Raw genomic sequence first — 22,753 nt, 5'->3', positions numbered from 1 at the left:
CTGTTGGTAATGTAGTTGTTTAAAATAACCCCTAAGTGTAGTGCTGGAGTGTGGTCCGGTGTTCCTATGGGCAAGAAAGCTGGCGTGTGCCTCACGGAGAAAATGCACGTGTTCGATAAGCTTCGTTCAGGCATGAGCGATAGTGCTGTTGGCCGTGAGTTCAATGTTAATGCATCAACAATATGTGCTAAATAGAAACACACACAAGACAAAGTTACGGGGCGCCTGGGTGGTGCAGTCGGTTAAGCGTCCGACTTCAGCCAGGTCACGATCTCGCGGTCCGTGAGTTCGAGCCCCGCGTCGGGCTCTGGGCTGATGGCTCGGAGCCTGGAGCCTGTTTCCGATTCTGTGTCTCCCTCTCTCTCTCTGCCCCTCCCCCGTTCATGCTCTGTCTCTCTCTGTCCCAAAAATAAATAAACGTCGAAAAAAAAAATTAAAAAAAAAAAAAAGACAAAGTTACGTATTGGCTGGTTAATGAAGATGCTGTGGCCGGAGTCTTCCAGGAACCCAGCCCTGTGTCTCCCCTGGGAGCAATGATCGAGTCTTTGCTAATTCTGGCTTTGCAGCGATCTCATAGGTCATGATTATCAACCGTATTTAAAATCCCATCACGCCAGAGACACGTATCAAGCCCCTCTTGGGGCTGCTCATGGATATAATCTTTGCCTTGAAGAAATATCGCCCGTTGGCCATTGAATTAGTCGGCAACTGCTACGAAGCATCACTAAGCATCAGGCTTATTCTAGTCACCGGGAATGGAGTAATGAAGGAAGTAAACAAAGCCCCTGCCTTCGTGGAGTTTACATTCCAGTGACAGAGTGACATAAATAAATACGTAGAGAGTAGGGGTGGTAAGTGGTACAGAAAAAAGTGACGTAGGACAGGAGGGTGGAGAGCAATGGGAGGGGAAGGCCTCTTGGCCAAGGTGGCATTTGAGAAAAAGCTTTTAGTGAGAGAGCCAGCTATTCAGACAGCTCAGGAAAAAGCTTTCCAGGAGAGGACACCACAAGTGCAAAGGCCCTGTGGCAGGAGCGCGTCCAAAGAAGCCCTGTGGCTGCACCAGCGTGGGGTGTGGTAGAGAGGTGTAGATGACGAAGCCAAGGACTCAGGGATTGTTTGTTTGGCAGTTACGGCTGACCAATACAAGGGTTCCACAGGCAAGCACCCAATCATATCATCCTATGGTAGCGACTGTAGGAAATAAACCTCACCCACTCCACACGGGGGCATCATTATTTTGCTCCCCAGTGCAAAATAACCAGGAAGCCAAGGATCGCCAGCCACTTGAGGACAAACTCTTACTATGAAAGAGAAACCCCAAACAAACCAAAAGAAAAAGTGAACCAAACATAGATGCTGTGTGGGCAAAAAGAAAACTTCAAATGAATCAAGCAACTATAATATCCTCAGGGAGCCAAGAGAAGATGTTACTTGCACCAAACAAGAACAGGGCAGTATAAACACGGAGCATTCTGAGGACAAAAAAGAACTCTTGAAAATTAAGAATGTGGAAAGCGCCATACAAGTATAAAGTGGAGAAGACCCTTCCGGAAAACAGGGTAAAAAGACAAAGAGAGGGAAAACAGAAGAGAAGGAAGGCAATGGATGGGAGGTCCAATTCAACCAAACCAGGAGCCGAGTTCCTGAAAGACAATAAAGTGTGTGTGTGTGTGTGTGTGTGTGTGTGTGTGTGTGTATATATATATATATATATATATATATATAAAAGGAAAAGAATCATCAAAGAGAGTGAGTTTCCACATCATAAGGCCTCCTGAATACACAGTAGGAGGGAGGGGAATCTATTGATTGTCAACAACATCCATCCTGGTGCCTAAGCTGGGAGCAAAGATACTTACTTCCAGATTCTACAGGGGAACAAAACAAAGTTATCAGCGATCAGAACAAAACCCCATGTCTCCACATCAACAACGGCAGTTGGAAGGCAATGGGGAAAAAAATGCCTTCAAGATTCCCGGGTTGGCGGGGGAGGGGGGGTTATTCCCAGCCTGGCGTCCACAACCTAACTGCTCTCACCAAGCTAAGTGTAAAGACAGAAGGACACAGATGCTTCCAGACACAGAAGTTCTCAAAAGCACCTCCCTCTATCTCTCTCGCAGGAAGATCCAGGAGTTCATGCTCCACCCACGTGAGGAGATTAGCCCAGGAAGACAGTGCAGGAGACCCCTGGAAGAGGATGTAACTCCCGGGAGGTGAAGACGTCCCAGGGTGATGGCCGGAGAGGTCCCACTGGTGACAGCAAAAGCCTAGAGTATCTGCTGCTTGATGTTGAAAAACAAAACGGTCCCTGGGAGGGCTCCTTAAATGTAAGTGGAGATTACCCACCTCCAGAGATTCTCATCAGTGAGTCTGGGATGGGGCCCAGGAACTGGCATTTCTAACAAGCTCCCAGGAAATGCTGTTGCTGGTTTGGTCCAAATGAGTCCCAGTGGTCCAGAGAGCCAACCCGGTTGAGACGGGAGCAGGCGAGAAGTTTCCCGGTGTTTGCAAGAAGATAAAATCTATCAAATGCTTAACGCCCTCCCCTCACGTGTCTCGACAAGAAATGTATATAAGGGGCGCCTGGGTGGCGCAGTCGGTTAAGCGTCCGACTTCAGCCAGGTCACGATCTCGCGGTCCATGGGTTCGAGCCCCGCGTCAGGCTCTGGGCTGATGGCTCAGAGCCTGGAGCCTGTTTCCGATTCTGTGTCTCCCTCTCTCTCTGCCCCTCCCCCGTTCATGCTCTGTCTCTCTCTGTCCCAAAAATAAATAAAAGTTGAAAAAAAAATTTTTTTAAAAGGAGGGGTGTTCGGTGTTATATGAATGAGCACGCAGAATCGAAGCAAATGGAAAAAAACCTGGGTAACTATTCATTTCAGCGAAAACAAAATGCAGTGAGAAAAAGGAAAGTGATCACAATTGCAGCTGATCCTCGACTCACGGTGAAAAAGTGCTTCCAGAATCCTGACAAAGGGAACGCTGAGCGCTGATCGAAACAAAATTACCCAATAGCCACACAGGGAGGGTGGTGGTGGCGGCTGGGGTGGGTGTACATATGAAACAGAAGAAAAGAGAGCTGAACCCTCCCGGGGGCCCGGGGGTCGGCAGTGTGAAGTCAACGCCATGCCTGAAGCCAAAAATGCAACAAGGAGCCAGGGAAGCAAGCTCTTTAGAAAGGGGAAGAAAATTACCGTAAAACCAGCTGAAAGAATTAGACGCATTGCTTTCTGAGACGGGGTAAGTGAACACTTGATGAGCAGGTAGAATGCCAACGCAAATAAAAAGTTTTGATGATGAAATAGATGCAACGAACACACAAAGGAAAACAACAGAAAGAAAGCGGTGCAAGGTAAAATTATGAGCTGGGTGACCTGGACCAGAGGAGAACAGGGAACCCAGCATGCAGGAGGGAAGAAGTACCTCATCTAGCCTGAGGGGGTCTTTTCTCTGCCTCCTGAAGGATCAGCGGGAAAGGTCAGAGAGTAGGGAAAGCCGAGAAAGGTCACTGCAGGCAGAGAGAACAGATGTGCAGAAGTGGAGAAGCGTCGGCAGCAAGGAGATTCTGGGTGGATGGAGAACAGGATGCCGTGGGTGCCTGGGCACCTTGTGTTGAGGCTGGATGTCCCGGGGAAGGTGACCACCTTGTACTCCATTTCCTTGCGCTGGGAAATCGGACATAGTCTTCTGTAGGCAACCAGCAGTCACTGGAGGTTTTTAACCCAGACAGATTGCTGCGTGCGCATTTTAGAAAAAGAGACGTAGGGAAGAGAAGAGGAAAAAGGAGTCCACGTAGAACGCTGTTGCTGGGGCGCCTGGGTGGCTCAGTTCGTTAAGCATCTGACTCTTGATTTCAGCTCAGGTCACGATCTCCCGGTTCGTGAGTTCGAGCCCCATGTCAGGCTCTGCAATGCCAGCACAGAGCCCGCTTGGGATTCTCTCTCTCCCTCTCTCTCTGCCAAACCTCCCCCCCTCCATGCACACATATTCTCTCCCTCTGGCTCTCAAAAATAAATAAATAAACTTCAAAAAAATAAAGAAGGCTGTTCCTAAGGTCCCATCCAAATCATCAGAAAACCCCGTCAGCCCTACCCTGGAGCCAGAGCCCCCTCTAAGGCTACTGCCCTAGTCTGAGCCACCATGACCTTCAACCAGACTAATGCAGGCCTTAGCGGCCAGCTGCACAAACCCAAGCCCGTGAGCCTCAGCTGTGACACGGGCCACCGCTATGGTGTGAAGGTTTGCGCCCCACCCCCCACTCACAGGCTGAAACCCCAACTCACAAGGTGATGGCATTTGGAGGTGGGACCTTTGGGAGGTGATTAGTTCCGGAGGGTCCAGTCTTCCCGAAAGGGAGGAGTGCTTTTACAAAAGAGTCCCGGGGAGTCCCCGACCCTTGTACTCTCTGAGGGCAGTGAGAAGTCAGCAGTCTGCAACCTGGAAGAGGCGCTCACCAAGAACCCAGCCGTGCTGGCCCCTGATCTGGGACTTCCAGCCTCCAGAACTGTGACAAATAAGTTTCTGTGGTTTATAAGCTACACAGCGTATAGTATTTTGTTACTGCAGCCCGGACAGACCAAGACAGAGACTGACCGCTACCACACCAAGTAGCTGATGGCTTTCAGAGCTTTCAGCTCTGATTTAGGTGTTCAGACAGACTGGGGTTGAAATCCAGCCCCCCCCCCCCCCCCCCCCCCGTTTATTCGCCATGTGGCCGTGGACCGAGAACAACGTTGTAGAGCCTCGATTTCCTAACCTGGCATGTGAGGATAATGACAGTTCCCCCACTCAGAGGTCTGGAGCGAGAATATAGAACCCAAATCCCACAAGCGCTTGGCTCGGAACAGGTCACCCAGCAAAGGCTCTGTACGTGTAACCTCTCTCTTCACACAAGAAGCCGAGGTCTCTCAGTGTCCCTTAATCACCAGCGGGATGTGACAACCTCAACCTTGCCCATAAGCATTCAACACATTTAACTTTCAGCCTTTATCACTCCTTTCCAGCAAAAACGCTCCCCGGAAGTCCAGGGCAATATGAAAGAGCCCGCATTTCCACCTGCTGGGCTTGTCTCCTTCTCGAATGGGCCAGGAACTCAGGCAACAAGACCACGCACCTCAACTCAGATCCTACCAGACTTTATCCTTCAAAGAGGTCAAAGCAGCAAGGACCCAAGACAGTGATCACGTCACTCCTGATCGAATGAACGCCTTGCTGTATGCCAGACCTCTCCGCACGACACCCGATCCCGCAACAAAGGTCACACGAAGCCCCCATCAATCCCCTTCATGCAGCTAGCCTGTGACCACTGCCTCTCATGGAGAGTACAGTGACTTTGGGCTTGGACACGCATCTGTCACTTTGGCAAGTCACTTCACCTCTCTGTGCCTCAGTGTCCTCAAATGCACAGTGGGGTCACTGACAGAACAAACTCACAAAGTTGTTTTGGGGATTCAGTGAGATAATTCAGGTGGACGATCCGGCTCAGGGCCCGACACACAATCAGCAATCAGCAGGTGTTAGCAGTATGGTTTCCCATCATGGAGCTCAGCAGGTTGTGTTACAATCAAATGTTTACTTGCAGCCCTTTTCTGGAGGCTGTGAACCTCCAGCAGCAAGGGCGGGGTCTACCCTGCACGGGAATGTCGCGTCTCAGCCCCTCAGGATGTGGCTGCCAGAAGGCGCTCATCAAACTTTGATTGTAAGGATGAATGAGTGAATGAATGAATGCATGAATGCATACCAGGGTGGCAGCCGGGTCTACAGAGGCTAGTTGGGTCACCCACCCAGCAGGAAGCAGAAAGGATGGGTGGGGACCGCAGCCCCCCCACCCCACCCCGTCCACCGTGCTCAGCTGGGCCCCTCGGCCAGCTGCGAATCCAAACCCGTGGTGCCACAGATGTGGAGACTGAGGCCCAGAGCGCTTTAGGGCTGTCTGTGAACGCACGGCGGAGTCGGACGGAGCAGCCACTTCTGGGGGCCCCAGGGCGGTGCCCTCCTGTTACTCCACCGCCGCCCTCCCTTCCCCCACTCTGGAATGGATCTCCAGCCCCCTTCCCAGGGCAGAGGGGAAGCCGGGGCAGGACCAGGTGCGCGCGTTGCCCGCGATCTCGCTCGAGTGCGCACGGGGCGCAGGAGGCCCGCGCCGCGCGCGTCCCACACCCGCGCGTCCCGCCAACCTACCCACCTGGTGCCGTGGGCGCGGGCGGGCTGCGCGGCAGCCGAGCCAGAGGCCGAGGCCGAGGCCGAGGCCGAGGCCGAGCGCGGCGCCCAGCAGCACGGCGGGGGCCAGCAGCGCGGGCGCCGGCCGCACCGCCTCCCGGCCCAGCGGCAGCCGCGCGTCGCTCCCGCAGGCCGCCGCGCCGCGGGCCATCGGGGGCGCTCAGGCGGCGGGCGGGCCGCATCGCCCCCGCCGCCGCGCGCCGCCTCGGCCCGCCGCCCGGGGCACCGTCCCCGCCAGCTCGGCGACAAGCGAACTCGGGGACCGGGCGGGCAGGGGCGCGGCGCGCTCCTCCGACTCCTCCGGCCTGCGCGCTCTCCAGCCTCCGGCTCCGGTCCCCCTTCCCCGCGCGGCCCGGCCGGAGGGAGGAGCCTGGGTGGTCCGCCCAAAACTTGGAGCCGCCCCCGCCCGGCCTGCCCTCGCACTGAGCATGCCTGGAGCGAGGCGCGCGGCTCGGCCAGGGGAGTCCCCGGGGCCTCTTGGCTTCCCGGGAACGAAGGAGGTGGGGAGGGGGGTCCCCCAGCCACGGAGGAGGGTGTTGCTCGGTTAAGTTTCTCGAGCGTGTAAGATGGGATAAGCATTTAGCCTGTTGATGTCAGTAACTTTCTCAAGAGCCCTCCGGCATGGGTACTCATTCTCCGCCTACTCTCCAGACGTGGAAGCTCAGGGTCAAGGCGGCTAAGTGACCTAGTGAGAGTCCGACTCCAGTCCGGCTCCTCACCCGGACCTGTCGGCCGTCTTTGGACCACACAGTCCGCCACTGCCTCTGAACTTGTTAGCCTGAAGGCTCCTGTTTTAATCCCCTTCTATGGATAGTCAATAGTTTATGATAATGTGTAGAGACAAGATTGTTACACCCAGCCCGCACTAGGAACAAGACACTGCGTGGTCATTCATTCGCTCAGCCTTCACAGAGAACCTGCTGATGGAACCAGCCCCAGGCCCGCAAGGGACCAGACGAGGTCCAGACACCGGGGATCTCACGGCTGTGCGGGGAGATAAACAACCCGAGGAATTCACCATCTGCTCTTTGCTTGAGCAAACATTTACTGGGGAGCTCTAGATGCCGGCTCTTGTCTTGGGGACGCATTACCTCATGAACCTTCCAGGTGGGCAAGGTGGGAACTATTACCCGGATTTACTTTTTATATAATAAATGGACACCCAGAGAGGAAGAGTTGCTCATTCCAGGTCTCGCAACTAGGAAATGAGACAGATATATTAACAGCCGTGTCTGGCTGGCTTCAGAGCTCGCACTCTCCACTATGCAGTTCTACTTAAATGTTTCCTTAGAAGCATCTCCAAGGCTTCTGGGAACGTGTATGGGGCAACAACCTGAAGTTCTTGCTTTTTATGCTGGCTGTTTCTTCGGACATTAAGAACTTATTTTTTAAATGCAGTGTTCTTTGCGTTTTACTTTATTGTAAAGTTGTTTGGCTCTTAAAACCACCCTGTAAATTACTCATGTCAAATAGAACGGATGCTTCAGCAATATGCTGGCATCTAGCCTTCGGCCTTGGCTCACTCCTGGCATCCTGCCAGATACCCCCTCCCCCCAGGGCAGTGGTACCTCTTGCGGGGAGCCTGGCTAATACATTTTCCGATTCTCAAACCCCACTGCCTTGTCTGTGTCGAGCCAGGGAGGGCCTGTCCTTGGAGGGGTTGGGGGAGAAGGAACAGACAGGTGCCAGTCTTACTGGCCTGAGGCTGCTTGACAGACTGCAGGACAGGAAACTTCTCCCCAAGGAGCAGGTCACTGAGGACTCAGGGGAAGCAAGAGGAAGCAGAGAGACTACTCTACCTGGCTCTCTCCCGGTACCTGTGGCCCCTTCCTTCTCTACAACCTTACCCCCTTGGACAGTTTAAGGAGTTTGCTCACGGGCTGCCTCCTGGCTCCAGGCACCAAATCCCCTCTCTCCGGCTCCCCACAGTGGCTGGGGTGACTACCTGTCTGCCCTGGAAATTGGTAGATACCTGGGCAGGTCCAGGGGCTAATCCACAGTAAGGGTTCAGGAAATACGAGCCCAATGGGGCTGAACTAAATCCAATAGAAAGTGAGAGTGGCCTTTCCCTCTGGTTCCTGATCCCCGAGTCTCCCTCCCAGCCCCTCTTTATCTTGTCCTGTCCCCTCAGGGCTCTCTAGGACACACGGCTATATGCCTCTCTAGATGCTTCTCCGTTCTCTGATAAGGGGCTGGTGGGTCTGGAGCAGGCTTTGGGGGCAGCCCGGTGTGTGCATGTGTCACGGAAGGCTCCCCGGAGGAGATGGTTCTGAGCTGAGAACCCGGGAGGCATCAGTGGAGGGGCACTTGGAGCCTCTGAAATCTTCGGGAGAAGACGACTGACCCGATCCGGATCTGATTTGGGTAGAGAGGAGCTCCCAGGCGTGGCGCGAGCAAACCCAAGTGTGGCCCCAGGCTCGCTCCTGCCCTCCGCCCCACGCCCGTCCCCCACCCAGCCTCCTCCCAGCCCGCCCAGTCCCAGATGCCCGAGCGTGTTCCAGAAAACTTTCCGCGGCGGCTCGTACTGAGCATGCTCGGCGGCGGGGCGGGCCTGGGGTCCGGAAGCTCCGGCGACTCAGCCGCGCCCGCCACCTTGGGGTCGCGGGTCCGGAGGGGCGATGGGCGCCGCGGGGGCCGCGGGGAGCGCCACGTGGGTGCTGGCCGGGGGCCTCCTGGCCGCCGCCCTGGCGCCGCCCGCTGGGCCCGGGGGCCGAGGCCGGCTCCCCGCGGGCCCGGGTCCCCTCGGGCGCCCCCTCGGACGGCAGCGTCCCCCGGCTCTCTCCTCAGCTCCCGGGGCGGGGCCCGAGCGGACTGCGCAGGTAAGGAGGGCGCTTCCCCCGTCTCCGGTCGGACTCAGGCCGGGCCGGGCTTCGTCTACACCGGCGGCGGGGAGGCCCCTTCGAGTTGGGGAGACTATCGGAGGGAGGGCAAGCTCCGAGTAGGACGCTTCGGGTGTTTCTAGTGTATCGCGCCCAGACCCGCGAAGTCCCAGGAAAGAAGCAGCGCGCGCGGTGTCTTCGGGCTTGGGCTTTGCCGGCCGCCTGGGTCGAATCTCGCCCCGAAGCCTAAAAGCCCTGTGACCTGGGCAAAGCCGCTTCACTTCCTGTGCCTCCCGATTCCTGGTCTGTAAGCCTTTGCAGCGTCCGCCCCGCGGGTGGGGGCCGAGGTAGGCGAGTTAGCGTGGATGCAGCGTCCGCAGAGGGGAGCACGCCTGGAGTGCAGCGGCTGTTAGAAGCCCAGTTGGGATTCCTGGCTGGAGTTTCGTTGACCGTCTTGGTTGCTGAATTTACCCACTTCCCACCTTCCCCTCCCACTGTGGCCGCCAACCTGGGAAGGCACAGAGCCCTGGCTGTCTCCCTAGATTCCCCTTTCCCCTGCCTCCAAAAGTGGCCATCAGTTCTGCGTCCTGCCCCCCCCCCTTACCCAATCCGCTGGACTTTCTGCACCCCGCTCCAGCCCTTAGCTTCCGTCCCCACTACTTAGCCTCCGGCCTTTGGTGACTGTTCCTTCTGAGTCTCCCCCACCCCCTAATTTGTGCTCTCTCCCACTCATTTCCCCCAGATGGCTGGCGTCCAGGGTGGGAGATCTGTCTGTGGTGTGCGATATACTTATGACCACTTCCCTCCCCAGCCCACACCCCCCTCCCACCAATCCCTGGCAGAGTTAGGCTTCTGTTCCCAGAACTGCCCTTTTCAGTGGCCTCTCCCCTCAGGCCTTGGGGTCCTCCCCATCCCCCCCCAGGGTCTGGCTTCCCCGGTCCTGTTGGGTTCAATGCCTGCAGGCCCCAAGGTGCTTGCTACACGTGCTACAGATTTTTAGGGCCCTTCAAGGAGATTCTGTTCATTTCCTACTATTAGATATTCACTAGAGAAGACGAAGTAATAACACCGTTGATTTACTGAGCTTTTAAAAAGTCCCCATGGCAACATTTCACAGGGTCCTTTCATGTACTCCTGTCCCGTGAGGTGGGATGTGTCTGGCCCATTTTGCAGAGGACAAAATCTGGCCGGGGAGTCACCCATCCCCCCAGGCCCGTGTGGTGCTCTCACCCTGGTCCCCGTGTTCAGAGCCCCCTCACCTGGCCTGCTCCGCACTTGCTCTGAGAAACCAATGCCGGAACATTCTTTCGGACACTTGTTGCTAGGCTCCACAAGAAAGTGCTTTGAAAACCTGAAGATAGATGCTTAGTGTTATCTTATTATCTGTCCCTTCCTGCGAAGGCTAAACTGAGAGGCAGTGACAACCATTTCCCAGATGGCCTAAGTGATGCTCTGTCCAGCACGGGAGCCACTAGCCACGTGTGGTTACTTAAACGTCAACATTTCAAGTGCTTAATGGCCATGTGTGCTAGAGGCACGGACCATAGAACATTCTCACCGTGGCGGAAAGTTCTGTCGAAAGTTTGTTGGGAGGAGAGAAGGCCTTGAAGGGTTGAGTGGACAAGACGCTTCTGAGTTAGCCGTTCACTTCCGGTGTTTACGGACAAGTTTCTAGGTGCCAGGCCCTGTTTGGGATATAAGAGAACAAGCAGTCTCTCCTCTGGGGAAGTCTGCATTCCTGGGGCAGGACAAGGCCTCAGCAGAGGTACCAGGCGGTGGTTTAGGCTGCAGAGAGCAATACAGTGGGCGGAGTGGGCTGGGAAAGACAGCAGTGAGTGCTGTCTAGTCGAGTGGTCAGGGTGGGCGCTTTGAGGAGGTGGCAGGTGAGCAGAGCCCTGGGTGGAATGAGGGAGGGCGAGGCCATGTCCAGGAGAAGAGCCTTCTGGAGTGCCACGCCAGAGGCCAGAGGTGGAGTGTGCCTGGTGTGGCCCAGGACCAACAAGGAGGCAGGGGGGTCGACGGAGCAAGGGGGGGGGGGAGGTATGGAGGTGACGAGGCCAGAAGTGAAGAGTGGCAGATCAGGAAAGGTCCCGTGGCTCATGCTCAGCATCCCGGCTGTGATTCTAAGTAAGGTGGAAGGCAGGTGAGTGTTGAGCTGGAAAGTGACACGCTGTGGCTCATCTTTCTAAAGAATCCCTGCCTCCCCCCGTCCTGGGGGCAGGGGAGAGGATAGAGGACTGAGAGCGGAAGTTAGAGCAAGAGTGGAGGTGACTGGGAGACCAGGCCAAGGTGGAGGGATGCTGGACCAGGGTGGTTAGAAACAGGGGTTTCTGATGTATTTCGAAGGTGGAGCCAGTGGCTGTGGATTGAGAGAGAGAGAGAGAGAAGAGTCAAGGATGAGGCCAAGGATTTCGGCCTGAGCACGTGGAAGAATAGAGATACCATTGGCTACATTAGGAATTCGGTTCTGGTCTTGCCGAGTTCAGTTTGCCTCTGAGGTGGGCATACAGTGGAGTGTTCGATGGGCAAGTCTGGACTTGGGGGAGGGAGCCTAGCTGGTGATGCCGGGCAGTGGTCAGCTGAGAAATGGCTGAGTTCACCTTGGGGGGAAGCGCGGATTGGGAAGAGGGAGGCCTTAAGGCAGCGCCCTGGAGCGAGGCCGGTGGCCAGGCAGGAAGAAGGAGGGATCCAGCAAAGGAGATGAGAAGGTGTGGCTGGTGTGACAGGAAGGCAACCAAGACTGCGGCCCAGAAGTCAGGGGAGGAGAGCACTAAAAGGAGAGAGGGGCTCGGTGTAGGCAGAACATTGCCCCCCAAAGACCTCCACATCGACCCCGGAACGAGTGAATGTGTTAGGTTACCTTGCAAAGGGGAGTTTACGTTGCTGATGGCTACGAATCAGCTGACCTCAAAAGAGAGAGGTTGTCGGATTATCTGGCTGGTGCTGATGTAATCACAAGGGTCCTAAAACATGGAAGAGGGGGCGGAAGAGAGAGCGGGAGGGAGATGTGGCGTTGGAAGGAGGTCATGGTGATGCGGTGTGAGGAGACCCTGCTGCGGCTGGCCTTGAAGATGCGGGAGGGGGCCCTGAGCTAAGGCGCGTGGGTGGCCTCCAGAAGCCAGAGAAGGCCAAAGATGGACTTCCCCTTCGAGCCTCCAGAAAAAACATGTAGCCCTGCTCACGCTTTGATTTTAGCCCCTTGAGGCTCACGTCACACTTCCGGCCTCAAGAAGCGTAAAGCAATAAATGTGTGTCGCTTTGAGCTCTTAAGCTCATGGTGGTTGTTACAGCAAGGATGGGATGCCAGTACGTTCCCATATCGGATGCCGCTGGTGAGTCGTGTGCAGTGAGGACAGACAACTAGCCATTAAACGGAGCCTTGTAGAGGGCATGGTGACCTTGTCAGGGGCTGCCATTTTGGAGGGAGGGATGACCAGGGAGGGGAAGGCTGGGCATTGAAAGGGGCTATCGGCTGCCTTCTGAGCACCGTCTCCGTGAGAGCAGCCTGCTTCGTGGGGCCAAGGAGCCCCTGGAGAGGCACCCTCCAGGCTGGTGACACCCAGAAGCCAGGGAGATCCCTGGACACTTGGCCAGGGGCTCCTGGCACCTGGCCCTACCAAGGGCTTTCATGGGTTGTTTGCCCCCTTGGAATCTGCCCCTTGGAGGGGAAATGTTTGTTGGTAAAGAGACCATCATCCCTTGGTGAGGTCAGGGGCCAGGTCTGGTGTGCTCGCCTGGGGGTGCCTAGTGCACAGCCTGTCGTGCAGCAAATCCTGGCGAGAGAATGGGTGGAAAGTTCCAGGGGGCAGGGGTTGTACAGACATGCAGATGCGTGGGTGTTGGGTGCACTGTGGAGCCCCTGTCTACTCTAGAGACCTCGTGGATGTGTATTTTGTAAGTTAATAGCCTTTCTGTTTTAGAACAGTTTCAGATTTTAGAAAAATGGAGCGCATAGTACAGAAAGTTCGTATATATCTGCCCTGACCACACACCCGGTTTTCCTTGCTAACGTCTCACCTTAGTATAGCACGTTTGTTGTCGCTAATGGACTAATACTGTTATTGTTATATTATTATTAAAGTCCATAGTTTATTCTGACTCTCAGAGCTTTTTTGTTTTCTTCTTCTTTTTTTTTTTAATTTTTTTTTTTAACGTTTATTTATTTTTGAGACAGAGAGAGACAGAGCATGAATGGGGGAGGGTCAGAGAGAGGGAGACACAGAATCAGAAACAGGCTCCAGGCTCTGAGCTGTCCTGACGCGGGACTCGAACCCACGGACCGCGAGATCATGACCTGAGCCGAAGTCGGCCGCTTAACCGACTGAGCCATCCAGGCGCCCCTGTTTTCTTCTTCTTAACCTAATGCCCTTTTTCTGTTCCAGGATTACATCCAGGACACCATAGTATAACATTCAGTCATCTTGTCTCCTTAGGCTCCCCTCGGTCGTGCCGGTGTCTCAGACTTCCTTTGTTTTTGATGAACTTGGCAGTTTTGAGGGTCCTGTCTGTTGTTTCGTAGGGTGCCACCTCCCAGGATTTGTCTGGGTGCATACCGTCAACATGCCCTACCGCTGTTGGTGTTGACCTTGGCCTCCTGGCTGGAGTAGCGTTGGCCATCATTCTCACTTTTTGTGTTTCTCATCTTCCTCCTCCTGTATCGTGCTTGTTGGGAGGAGGTCCCTGTGCGCCGCCTGGATCTGTGTTGTTATCGTGAGGTTGTTTCCCCTGCCGGGTGGCGGTAAAAACTCACTCCGTCCACACTGCTGTATCACAACGGTGTCTGACAGGCGGAAGGACTCTTGGGGGAAGGGGTACCTCCTTCTGCCTGGTGGAAGGCACTTTATGAACTGGCGGCTGTATTGGCCACGTACTCCTGTCCCAGGAGACTTTGGGGACGGCGTTCACGTCGGGTGTGAGGGACCCGGCAGACCCCCAAAAGAGCAGGCGTGCGGGGCAGCTCCTGTACGGTGGCTCCCGTCACTCACTCACTGTTACTGCTGTTACAGTGACACATGGACATGAGCTTCTGCTTGTAGGAGATAAACCACTCAGTTGGCATGGAGAGAAGGGGGCCTCCCTCTCCGGCCCGCAGGGACACCACCCCTTTCCCCAAGGCCACCAAGGCTGACGCTTCAGTACCTCCTTCTAGACCTTGCCGCATGATATGTGGTCCTGATACTTTACGTAGCATATTGTTAAAAGTATAATTATTCGTGAAATATGCAATTAGTGTTCAGTGGGTTATTGAATATCTGCATTCAGTGTCTACCTACGTATCCCGCTCCCCGAGTCTGGGGATTTTACTGGAAAATGAGAACGGCGCTCACTTCACTAGCTTGTGCCCAAGACTGTTTGTGTAACTCATCTGAGTGCACAGCAGGGGACCCAGCCCATTTCAAGGGCTCAACCGGGCCAGCTTTATTATTACTATTGTTAATTTTACAGTAGAAAGGTCTGGGCCTTTCCAGGGCCCACTGTTTTACAGAGGTGGAGTGGGAGAGTTAGCTGGGCCCTGTTTGGGCAGGTTTCATCACTGAGCAAGGTGAAGCAGGCTGGGAGGAGCCCTTGAGATCTTCACTTCTTAGATGAGGGTCTGAGGCTCAGAGAGGCTTGAGAGACTTGGCTAAGGACACACAGCACGTAGACTGTTCTGGCTAGAACCCACTTCTCTGGACTCCCTGTCGAGTGTTTTACGAGCCACTCCGTAGGAACTTGCAAGACTGTGGGAAGGCAGAGGCTGGAGTCCCAGCCAGTGTCACAGGGTGGGCGAAAGGCAGAGCTGGGATTCGAACTCACGTCTATCCGAGTACATTGAAATGTTGACCACACGGTGCTGCCTTCCCAGACAGCCTCCCCAAATGCAGTCAGGACTGAGCTGATGGTCTCTGTGGGAAAGAGAAGGTAATCCCGTAGTCCTGGTGGGGGTGGTTGCTCTAGAAAAATTTATTTCAGGTTTCCGGGTAAAAGTGCAGCCCCTTTCTGTGTGAGCCATTTACGAAGATGACGTTCAATCACTTCTTACAAGTAGGGTCTTCGGTTAGTGACTTTGGCCTTTGAAATTTTCTAGGACTTGCCCCATTTGATTTGGCCCAACGTAGAAAGCTCTCGCCTTAAGACCGAAGGTAAGTTTGTCTTTTGCTTGATTGTTTTCGTTGCTTTGGCCCTGAAAGAGAATTAGACTTAAAGTCACAGCCCTCTTGCCTCCACCTGCCTCACGTTCCACTGACCTGCCCACCTTGGGCAAATACGTCACGTTATCCGCTGACCTGCCATGTTATCCGCTGACCTGATAGGGCAAGGGCAGCGCATCGCCCCTGCAGCAGCTGGCCGAGCCCTAGTGCACGGAACAGGGTTCAGGGTCAGGTGGCCTGTCCTGAGTCTCCCCCAAAGGAGTCTGATTGAATACAGAATGTGCATATTAGCCAGGTGTGTGAGTTTCCCGCGGCTGCTCTAACAAATCACCCCAAACTTCGTGGCTTAAAAACAACACAGATTTACTCTCTTGGAGTTCCGGAGGGCTACAGTTCAGAATCCGTGTAGCTGGCTGAAGTCAGGGTGTCGGCAAGGCCGTGCTCCCTCCGAGGCTCCGGGGAGAACGTTTGCTCCTTTTCCAGCCTCTCTGGCTATGCTCCAGTGCAGTCCGTGGGTCCTGGCCCCTTCCTCTATCTCAGCACCAGCAGGCCGGCGTCTTGCCTCAGTGGCCCCGTGGCCTTCTCCTCTTCTACCTGTCAGCTCTCTCTGCCTCCCTCTTATAAGGACACCTGCGATGACATTTACCACCCACCCGGATAGTCCAGGTGATTTCCTCATCTTCAGGACCTTGATTTAATCACATCTGGGAAGTTCCTGTTGCATACAGGATGACATATTTACTGGTCCCCTAGATTAGCTCCTGGGCATCTTCAGGGGTCATTCATTAGTCAGCCCACCACATCAAGAGACAGAAATTGAGCTGAAACTCACCTACACAAAACAGAACTCGCTGGCCTTGTAACTGAACCGTGCAAGCCTGGGCATGGCCAGATCCAGGGGCTCCGCGTGCCCGGGCCACATCTTTCTTTTTCATCTCAGCTCCACTTTCCCCTAGGAGCCTTTGGGGAGCTGTAACAGCCAGCCCTTATGCAGCGGAAGACTTCTCAATAGCTTGGCAAGAGCTCTAGGGGCGACCGATGGGCTCAGCCTGAGTCCTGTGTCTGTCCCCGACCCCATCACTGGGGCTGTGGGTGGACTCTTCTGGGCTCTGTGCCTCATTCTGCCTCTGGGGGTCTTGGATGGACTGGGGGCCAGGCTGGCCCCTCTTGTCCGCACAGACTGAGCAAGATGCTTCCTGAGAAGAGGAGGGGCCTTGCTGACAAAACCATCTTTCCAGCAGAGTCTGCTCGGCACAGATTAGAAATACACCTTCCTCGGGGATCCTCCTTTATACCAGGGCTGCCCAGATCTCACTCACTTGGGGAGTTAAAAGGTATTTCCCAGGTCTTTGGTTACTCTCTGCCGACTTTACATTTTCCAAGATACGGTTTTCGTTTGAGTAAAATAGGTTGAGATGATCTCACTGCAATGGTAGAGAACCTTTTATTCATTGGTGAGGCAGATCTGTGGGCAAGAGGGAGCAGAGTATACCACTCTGTGACTGCATTAAGAGCAGGGGACGGAGCAGTAAGATCCCTGGGAGGGGCTTCAGGGAGGGCTTCCTGGAGGAGGTGTTCCGGTGCTCCCCAGCAGCGTCCTGAGAAGTGACAGTTTAGCAGGACAAGGGGATGGAAGGAGGAGCTTCCAGGCGTGTGGCAGCCAGAGGCAAGAGAGTGAGGGGACAGCCCAAGAACTGCATAGACAGTGCAGATGTCCCTTGTGCTGGTGGCCAGAAGGGGGAGGCCACTGAGCGATGATGTGCTGGGTGGCGATAGTCACGGTATGGCCCGGATTCCTTCTCTGCTGTCTGTCAACACCAGAAGCACCTTGTTCAAGTTTTCATCAGGGCCTGTGTTTGGGCCTTCTGAGGGCCAGGGGCGTGAACAGGTGCACTGGAGGTAAAGCCGAGTGTGGCCTCAGATTTTATGTCCGGCAAGTTTGCCGAGAAAGCATGTGTCCCTTAGCCTGAGGGACTGGGTGCGGGTCCAGAGACGTGCATCCAGTCCCGCTGGCACCTGTGTGATTTATTCAGACCTTCCTGAGTCAGCAGCCGGCCTGGGAAGGCGCCCAGTCCCTTCCATGGCGAGGCCCCAATGCTCGCCATCATCCCCTTTCCAACTTCGTGACCTGACTCAACTCCAGACACTGTCCGGGAAAAAAGTTACCAGTTTTATCCAGGATCCAGTTCCACACCTTTTTTGTTGTTGTTGTTCAAGTGCTTACTTATTCCAACATGTATTTTGAAATTATAAAAGTTGGCAAAGCACTTGTAAAGATCTTGCTGTCCATACACTGGAAGGAAGACCAAAAAGGAAATTCATTCTCAATCAGAATCCAGTCTGTGTCTGGATAGAAGGTAAACGTTGAAAACGCACGATTCTGCAGACGTGTGAATTTCTGGCTTCGAGCCCTGGTTACTCCTGAGCGTGTTCACGTCTAGCCTGTCATCTCGTTTGCTCCGTAGGGAGCCCCATCTCAGGGATATTTTAGCCACATCCCCAGGGGAGGGAGACTGAGGCTCAGAGTGTTCCGGGGCCCCATAGCCGATCAGCACCCCCTCCTGACAGCCCAGCCAGTGTGTTTTAAGTGATGTTTCTGTTACTCATGGCGCCTGTGAGTTGTCAACATACTGACATAGGGCGAGTTCTGGAGGGACCCGGTCCATGTTGGGTGACTCAGCAGGCACTGTGTCTGGCGGTGGCCAGTCCTCCCCAGAGTCACCATCAGTGGTGCTCACCAGGGGCCCATTCTGCAGGAGACAGGTCATCAGCAGGACCCAGTGAGGTGAGACTTACTCTCCTGTCCACTGTGGAGTTAGGGAAACCGAGGCACGGGCAGGTTAGATAACTTGCCCAAGGACACAGCTGATGAGTGACAGAGTCAGGATTCAAACTCAGGGCCGTCTGATGCCGTGTGTGTAGGAATCACCCAGGGCCCCCTACCTTGCCTGGTGGTCTGATTCGGTAGGTCTGGGAGGGGGCCCGGGAATGTACATTGTAGCACACACCCACCATGAGCAGCACGCACTTGGAGAAACACTCTCTTTAGGCTCGATAGCCCCTCAATGAGCCTGTCTCGTATTCCCGGCAGAGAGAGGATAAGTCATTCATTCGTTCATTCACCCACTGACTCGTTTTCAGCAAACCCCTCTCAGGCGCCTTCTGCATACATGTGGTCTGCCTCCCGAGTCTGTCCCTGCGTCTTACCGCCTTCCTGCCCATCCCTGCAGACGCATCACTGTTTTGCAGGGGGAGCACCGTTTGGAAGGAAATTCAGCAGGAAAAGTGAGGTCTTTAACCCACTCCTGGCTTCCGCAGCCTCCAGTGAGCCCTGGACTCCATCCACGCTTGCTTTTAACCCCTCGGGGCCCAAGAAGACTTTGTCTAAAAGAGAGTCTCCTATAACGCAGCGCCTGGTAAGTGACGCGTTTGGTACGTCAACAGAAATATCAGAGGTTGGCAAGAAACCAGCTTGGGGCCAACGGTGTAGGAAACGCCACGGGCTTTGGTTCTTCAGAAAAGTCTGGTCCTTCTCTCACTAAATAGAGTTATCAGTCCACAGAGCGTTTCTCTTCTGCACCACGCCTAGTGTTGGAGATGAATCGGAGGTTTGAATCTGAGCCGTGGGCTGCTGGGTCTGCAGCGGGGCTCTGGTTCTGCTTCAGCTGGACCGATTGGCTGCCGGCTGTCAGAAACACTGCTGGGGACAGTAACGGTGAGTGTGTAACGCGTAGTGACTGCGCCAGGCCCTGGGCTTAGCGTCGTCTGTGCATCATCTCACTGGAGCCTCGTTACGAGTTCTGTACACAGGTGCTATGTTTAGGGAGCAGGATGGGAGAGATGATGAAACGTGTTCAGGGTCCCGCAGGTGAAGTGGCCGAACCCGAGTCGGAGTCCCCGCCCCTGCTGTTGGTTTTTGTTTGTTTTTTGTTTTTTCTTTCAAGTGTTTATTCCATTTTTGTAAATGTTTATTTTTGAGAGAGAGAGAGACAGAGTGTGAGCGGGGGAGGGGCCGGAGAGAGGGAGACACAGAAGCCCAAGCAGGCTCCAGGCTCTGAGCTGTCAGCACAGAGCCCGACGCGGGGCTCGAACTCACGAGCCGCGAGATCATGACCTTAGCGGAAGTTGGACGCCTAACCAGTTGAGCCACCCAGGCGCCCCTGCTGTTGTTTCCATTCTGTTTTGTTTGTTGGCTCCACATAGGACTGCCTTTTTTTTTTTTAAGTTTATTTATTTTGAGAGGTGGGGAGGGGCAGAGAGAGAGAGAGAATCTCAAGCAGGCTCCACATTCAAGTGCGGAGCCCAACACAGGGCTCGATCCCACGGCTGCGAGATCATGACCTGAGCCATAATCAGCAGTTGGACGCTTAAATGACTGGGCCACCCAGGCGCCCCAGGGCCGCCTTTCACTTACAATTTCATGACCTAAGATGGCGTGAGAGCCACTGTGCTCGGGCAACAGGCTGCCACGGCCATGAGCCCCTTCTTGGCCCCCCTGCTAAGTGTTTGAATTAGTTTCTTAGAACTGCCAAACCGGGTGGCTTAAAACAGTGAGATTTATTCTGTCACTCTCTCTTCTAGAGGCTAGAGATCCAACATCAAGGAGTGGGCAAGAGCCACGCCCCCTCCAAAGGCTGTAGGGGAATCCTTCCTTGCCTCTTCCACCTTCTGGTAGCTTCTTTGGCTGTGGCCACGTCACTTCAATCTGTGCATTGAGATTCTCCAGAAAAACAATAAGAAATTGTGTGTGTGTGTGTGTGTGTGTGTGTGTGTGTGTGTGTGTGTACTTCCTCCTCCTTGTGGGAGGTTGGTCTTTTTTGTTAACGCCTCAACTGATTGGGCGAGGCCCACCCACATTCTGCAGGGTCATCTGCTTCACTCACAGTCCACGGATTTAAATGCTGATCTCACGTAAAAGAAAAAAACTGCCTTCACAGAAACATCTGGATGTGTTTGGCGAAATACCTGGGTGTCACAGCCAAATTGACCCATCAAGTGTTTGATCAACTGTTTCCACCTTCACATGGCCTTCTTCTGTGTCTTTGTCCTTTTCTGTCGCTCATAAGGACACCTGTTATTGGATCTGGGGGCCACCTAAATCAAGTCCACCTAAATTTAGAATGAAAGGATCTCATCTTGAGATCCTTGGTGGCATCTTCAAAGACCCCTTTTTTTTTTTTTTTTTTAACATTTATTTATTTTTGAGACAGGGAGAGACAGAGCATGAACAGGGGAGGGTCAGAGAGGGGGAGACACAGAATCTGAAGCAGGCTCCAGGCTCTGAGCTGTCAGCACAGAGCCCGACGCGGGGCTCGAACTCACGGACCGCGAGATCATGACCTGAGCCGAAGCCGGCCACTTAACCGACGGAGCCACCCAGGCACCCCCACAGACCCCTTCTCTAATGAAGGTCACATTCGCTGGGTCCAGGGGTCAGGATGGGGAACTCTCCTTTTTGGGGGGCCACCACGCACCCTCCCACAGTGGTCATCATTGTTCTTTGCAGTCTGTGTCACTAGGAACAGATGACTTGTGGCCTGGCCTAGTCGCACGTCTCTACCCCCACCCCTCCTGCGTGTATATGCTCAAAAGCCGTGTCTGGTAATACCGTTGGAGGATCAGAAGAACAGAAAGCCAGGGGCCTGCTTGAGGGCTCTCAGGCTTGTTAGGATGCTGGCGTGTCAAAGGCACTGGGGGAGGTGGCGGACGGAGAGCCCCCCTGGGGTCAGGGACCTGGTTGGGCCGATGCTGGGATGATGCCATAGGCACACTGTCTACACCTTCTCAGGGACATGACTTCCCTTCTCTGCGTCTTTGTCTCTGTACAAAGGGAGGGTCAGGCTCTGGAGAGGGGGTGTACGTGTAGAAGCATCACAGGATGTGGAGTCACACGGCCGGGGTGGAGGCCAAGCTTCCTGCCCCTGTGACCTGGGGCAAGTGAGTCAACCTGCCTGAGCCTTAGTTTCCTCGTCTGTAAAATGGGGGAAATCGAACCCATGTATGTAAAGCGATGGGCATGTGGCTGGGCTTGGCAACTAATGGCCACTCTTCTGATTATTGGTATCACTGAGGGCTGCCTTAGTTTGCACATAGTGGTCCCCCTGCAGGAAGTAGGTGGGCGGGGCAGAGAGCAGGAGGTGTGGCCCAGGGAAGCTTCCCAGTGAATGAGGTCAGAATCCCGTTCGGTTTAAAGGATGTGCCCATATCTTGGGAGCCAGTCCCCGGGGTCGGGGGGTAGGGATATCCCAAGGGCAGACACGGACAGATACTGGTTGTGATTATGAGGGGCAGCGATGGCTGGCATCTGGTGGGCAGGCCCTGCCTTTCCTCTGGGATTTGCCAGGAAAGCCACAGAGGAGCTGGAGGAGGCCCGAGCTGGGTGGATTCTCTGTGTTGATGGTGGGTCAGCTCACAGAGGCTGCCCCAGAACCCCATGATCCGAGCTCCCTTGGCCCCTGCTGTGTGTGGCTGGTGGACCCCATCACCCGGTGCCCAGGAGGCACGCAGGGCGCGTGAGCAGCCCTCGTAAGATTATTCCACGGCTCTGCTCACATTCCCTCTGTCAAAGCATCAGCCGTGCTTTGCCTGTCCCCCTGTGACAACGGGTGTTGTTGACATGCGCCCCCAGACTAGGAGAGAGCTTGGGTGTGACCACACGCACACATTCTTTGTTCCTCACAGCCTTCAAGTTCCAGTCTTTTTAATACTCTCTTTAAAAAATCTTCAAGAGGCACCTGGGTGGCTCAGTCAGTGAAGCGCCCGACTTCGGCTCAAGTCATGGTCTCACGGTTCATGAGTTCGAGCCCCGCGTCAGGCTCTGCACTGAGAGAGTAGAGCCTGCTTGGGATTCTTTCCTTTACGTGCTCTCTGCCCCTCCTCTGCTCTCTCTTTCTGTCTCTCTCAAAATAAATAAATAAACTTAAAAAAAAGTTAAAAAAATCTTCAGGGTCATTTAAGGCAGTTATTAGACTGCCAGAAGTAATCCTCTACTCCTCTTTTAAAAGTTCATCTTGTACGTTCATGTATTTATTTGTTTATAATTTTTTACATCTTGTACTTTTTATTAAATGTGTGTAATAATTTTCATTTTCTGATAATTTCCATATTTTATTGTAGTATGGAGACATCTCGAGGGATGTTCAAGGAACTGCTGAGGACGGAGTAATTTTTCAGAAATGCGCAGTGGTAGGTGTTCACAGGTGGCTTGTATTGAAGAGAAAATGGCTGGGTTTTGACCACATCGCATCTTGGTAGAGTTATGTATTCAAGGACTGGCCAATCCTGGGTTATCCACCTGTGTCTGGACACATGAGTGAAGAAATGACATACAAATGATCTTCAGTTTTATAGGTAGAACCAGGACCAAGAGTTTTTGGTGACAATTAAATTCCTGTTAGTGAAAATGCACTGTGATCATTTTTTTTTTTAATTTTTAAAATGTTTTTGTTGTTTATTTTGGAGAGAGAGAGAGACAGAGTGTGCGTGGGGGAGGAGCAGAGAAAGAGGGAGACAGAATCTGAAGGAGGCTCCAGGCTCTGAGCCGCCAGCACAGAGCCTGAGGCGGGGCTCGAACACATGAGTCACGAG

The 22,753-nt window shown here is 54.2% G+C and overlaps 2 protein-coding genes across 8 annotated transcripts in view; one reads left to right on the top strand and one right to left on the bottom strand.

Moving 5' to 3' along the window:
* Positions 1–6,810, bottom strand: part of EVC (EvC ciliary complex subunit 1) — a 76,202-nt gene extending 69,392 nt beyond the window's left edge. For 3 of the 7 annotated variants that reach the window (XM_045056605.1, XM_045056606.1, XM_045056607.1), the window contains exon 1: positions 6,182–6,810. In XM_045056605.1, the coding sequence (XP_044912540.1) occupies positions 6,182–6,795 (614 nt within the window). In that variant the 5' untranslated portion in view covers positions 6,796–6,810. Of the gene's footprint in view, positions 1–3,420; positions 3,441–6,181 lie in introns of those variants that run through there. The other 4 variants (XM_023253319.2, XM_023253320.2, XM_045056608.1 and 1 more) reach the window with 2 other exon arrangements.
* Positions 6,811–8,725: 1,915 nt separating this feature from the next.
* EVC2 (EvC ciliary complex subunit 2) overlaps positions 8,726–22,753 on the top strand; it is a 134,496-nt gene continuing 120,468 nt past the window's right edge. Inside the window, 4 exon segments of the mRNA XM_045056604.1 lie at positions 8,726–9,035; positions 15,103–15,157; positions 18,416–18,582; positions 22,283–22,351. Of these exon segments, the coding sequence (XP_044912539.1) occupies positions 8,835–9,035; positions 15,103–15,157; positions 18,416–18,582; positions 22,283–22,351 (492 nt within the window). The 5' untranslated portion in view covers positions 8,726–8,834.

The sequence above is a fragment of the Felis catus genome, chromosome B1 (genome assembly GCF_018350175.1).
Source record: "Felis catus isolate Fca126 chromosome B1, F.catus_Fca126_mat1.0, whole genome shotgun sequence".
Classification (NCBI taxonomy): Eukaryota; Metazoa; Chordata; class Mammalia; order Carnivora; family Felidae; genus Felis; species Felis catus.
This window is presented reverse-complemented; position numbering and strand designations above follow the sequence as displayed.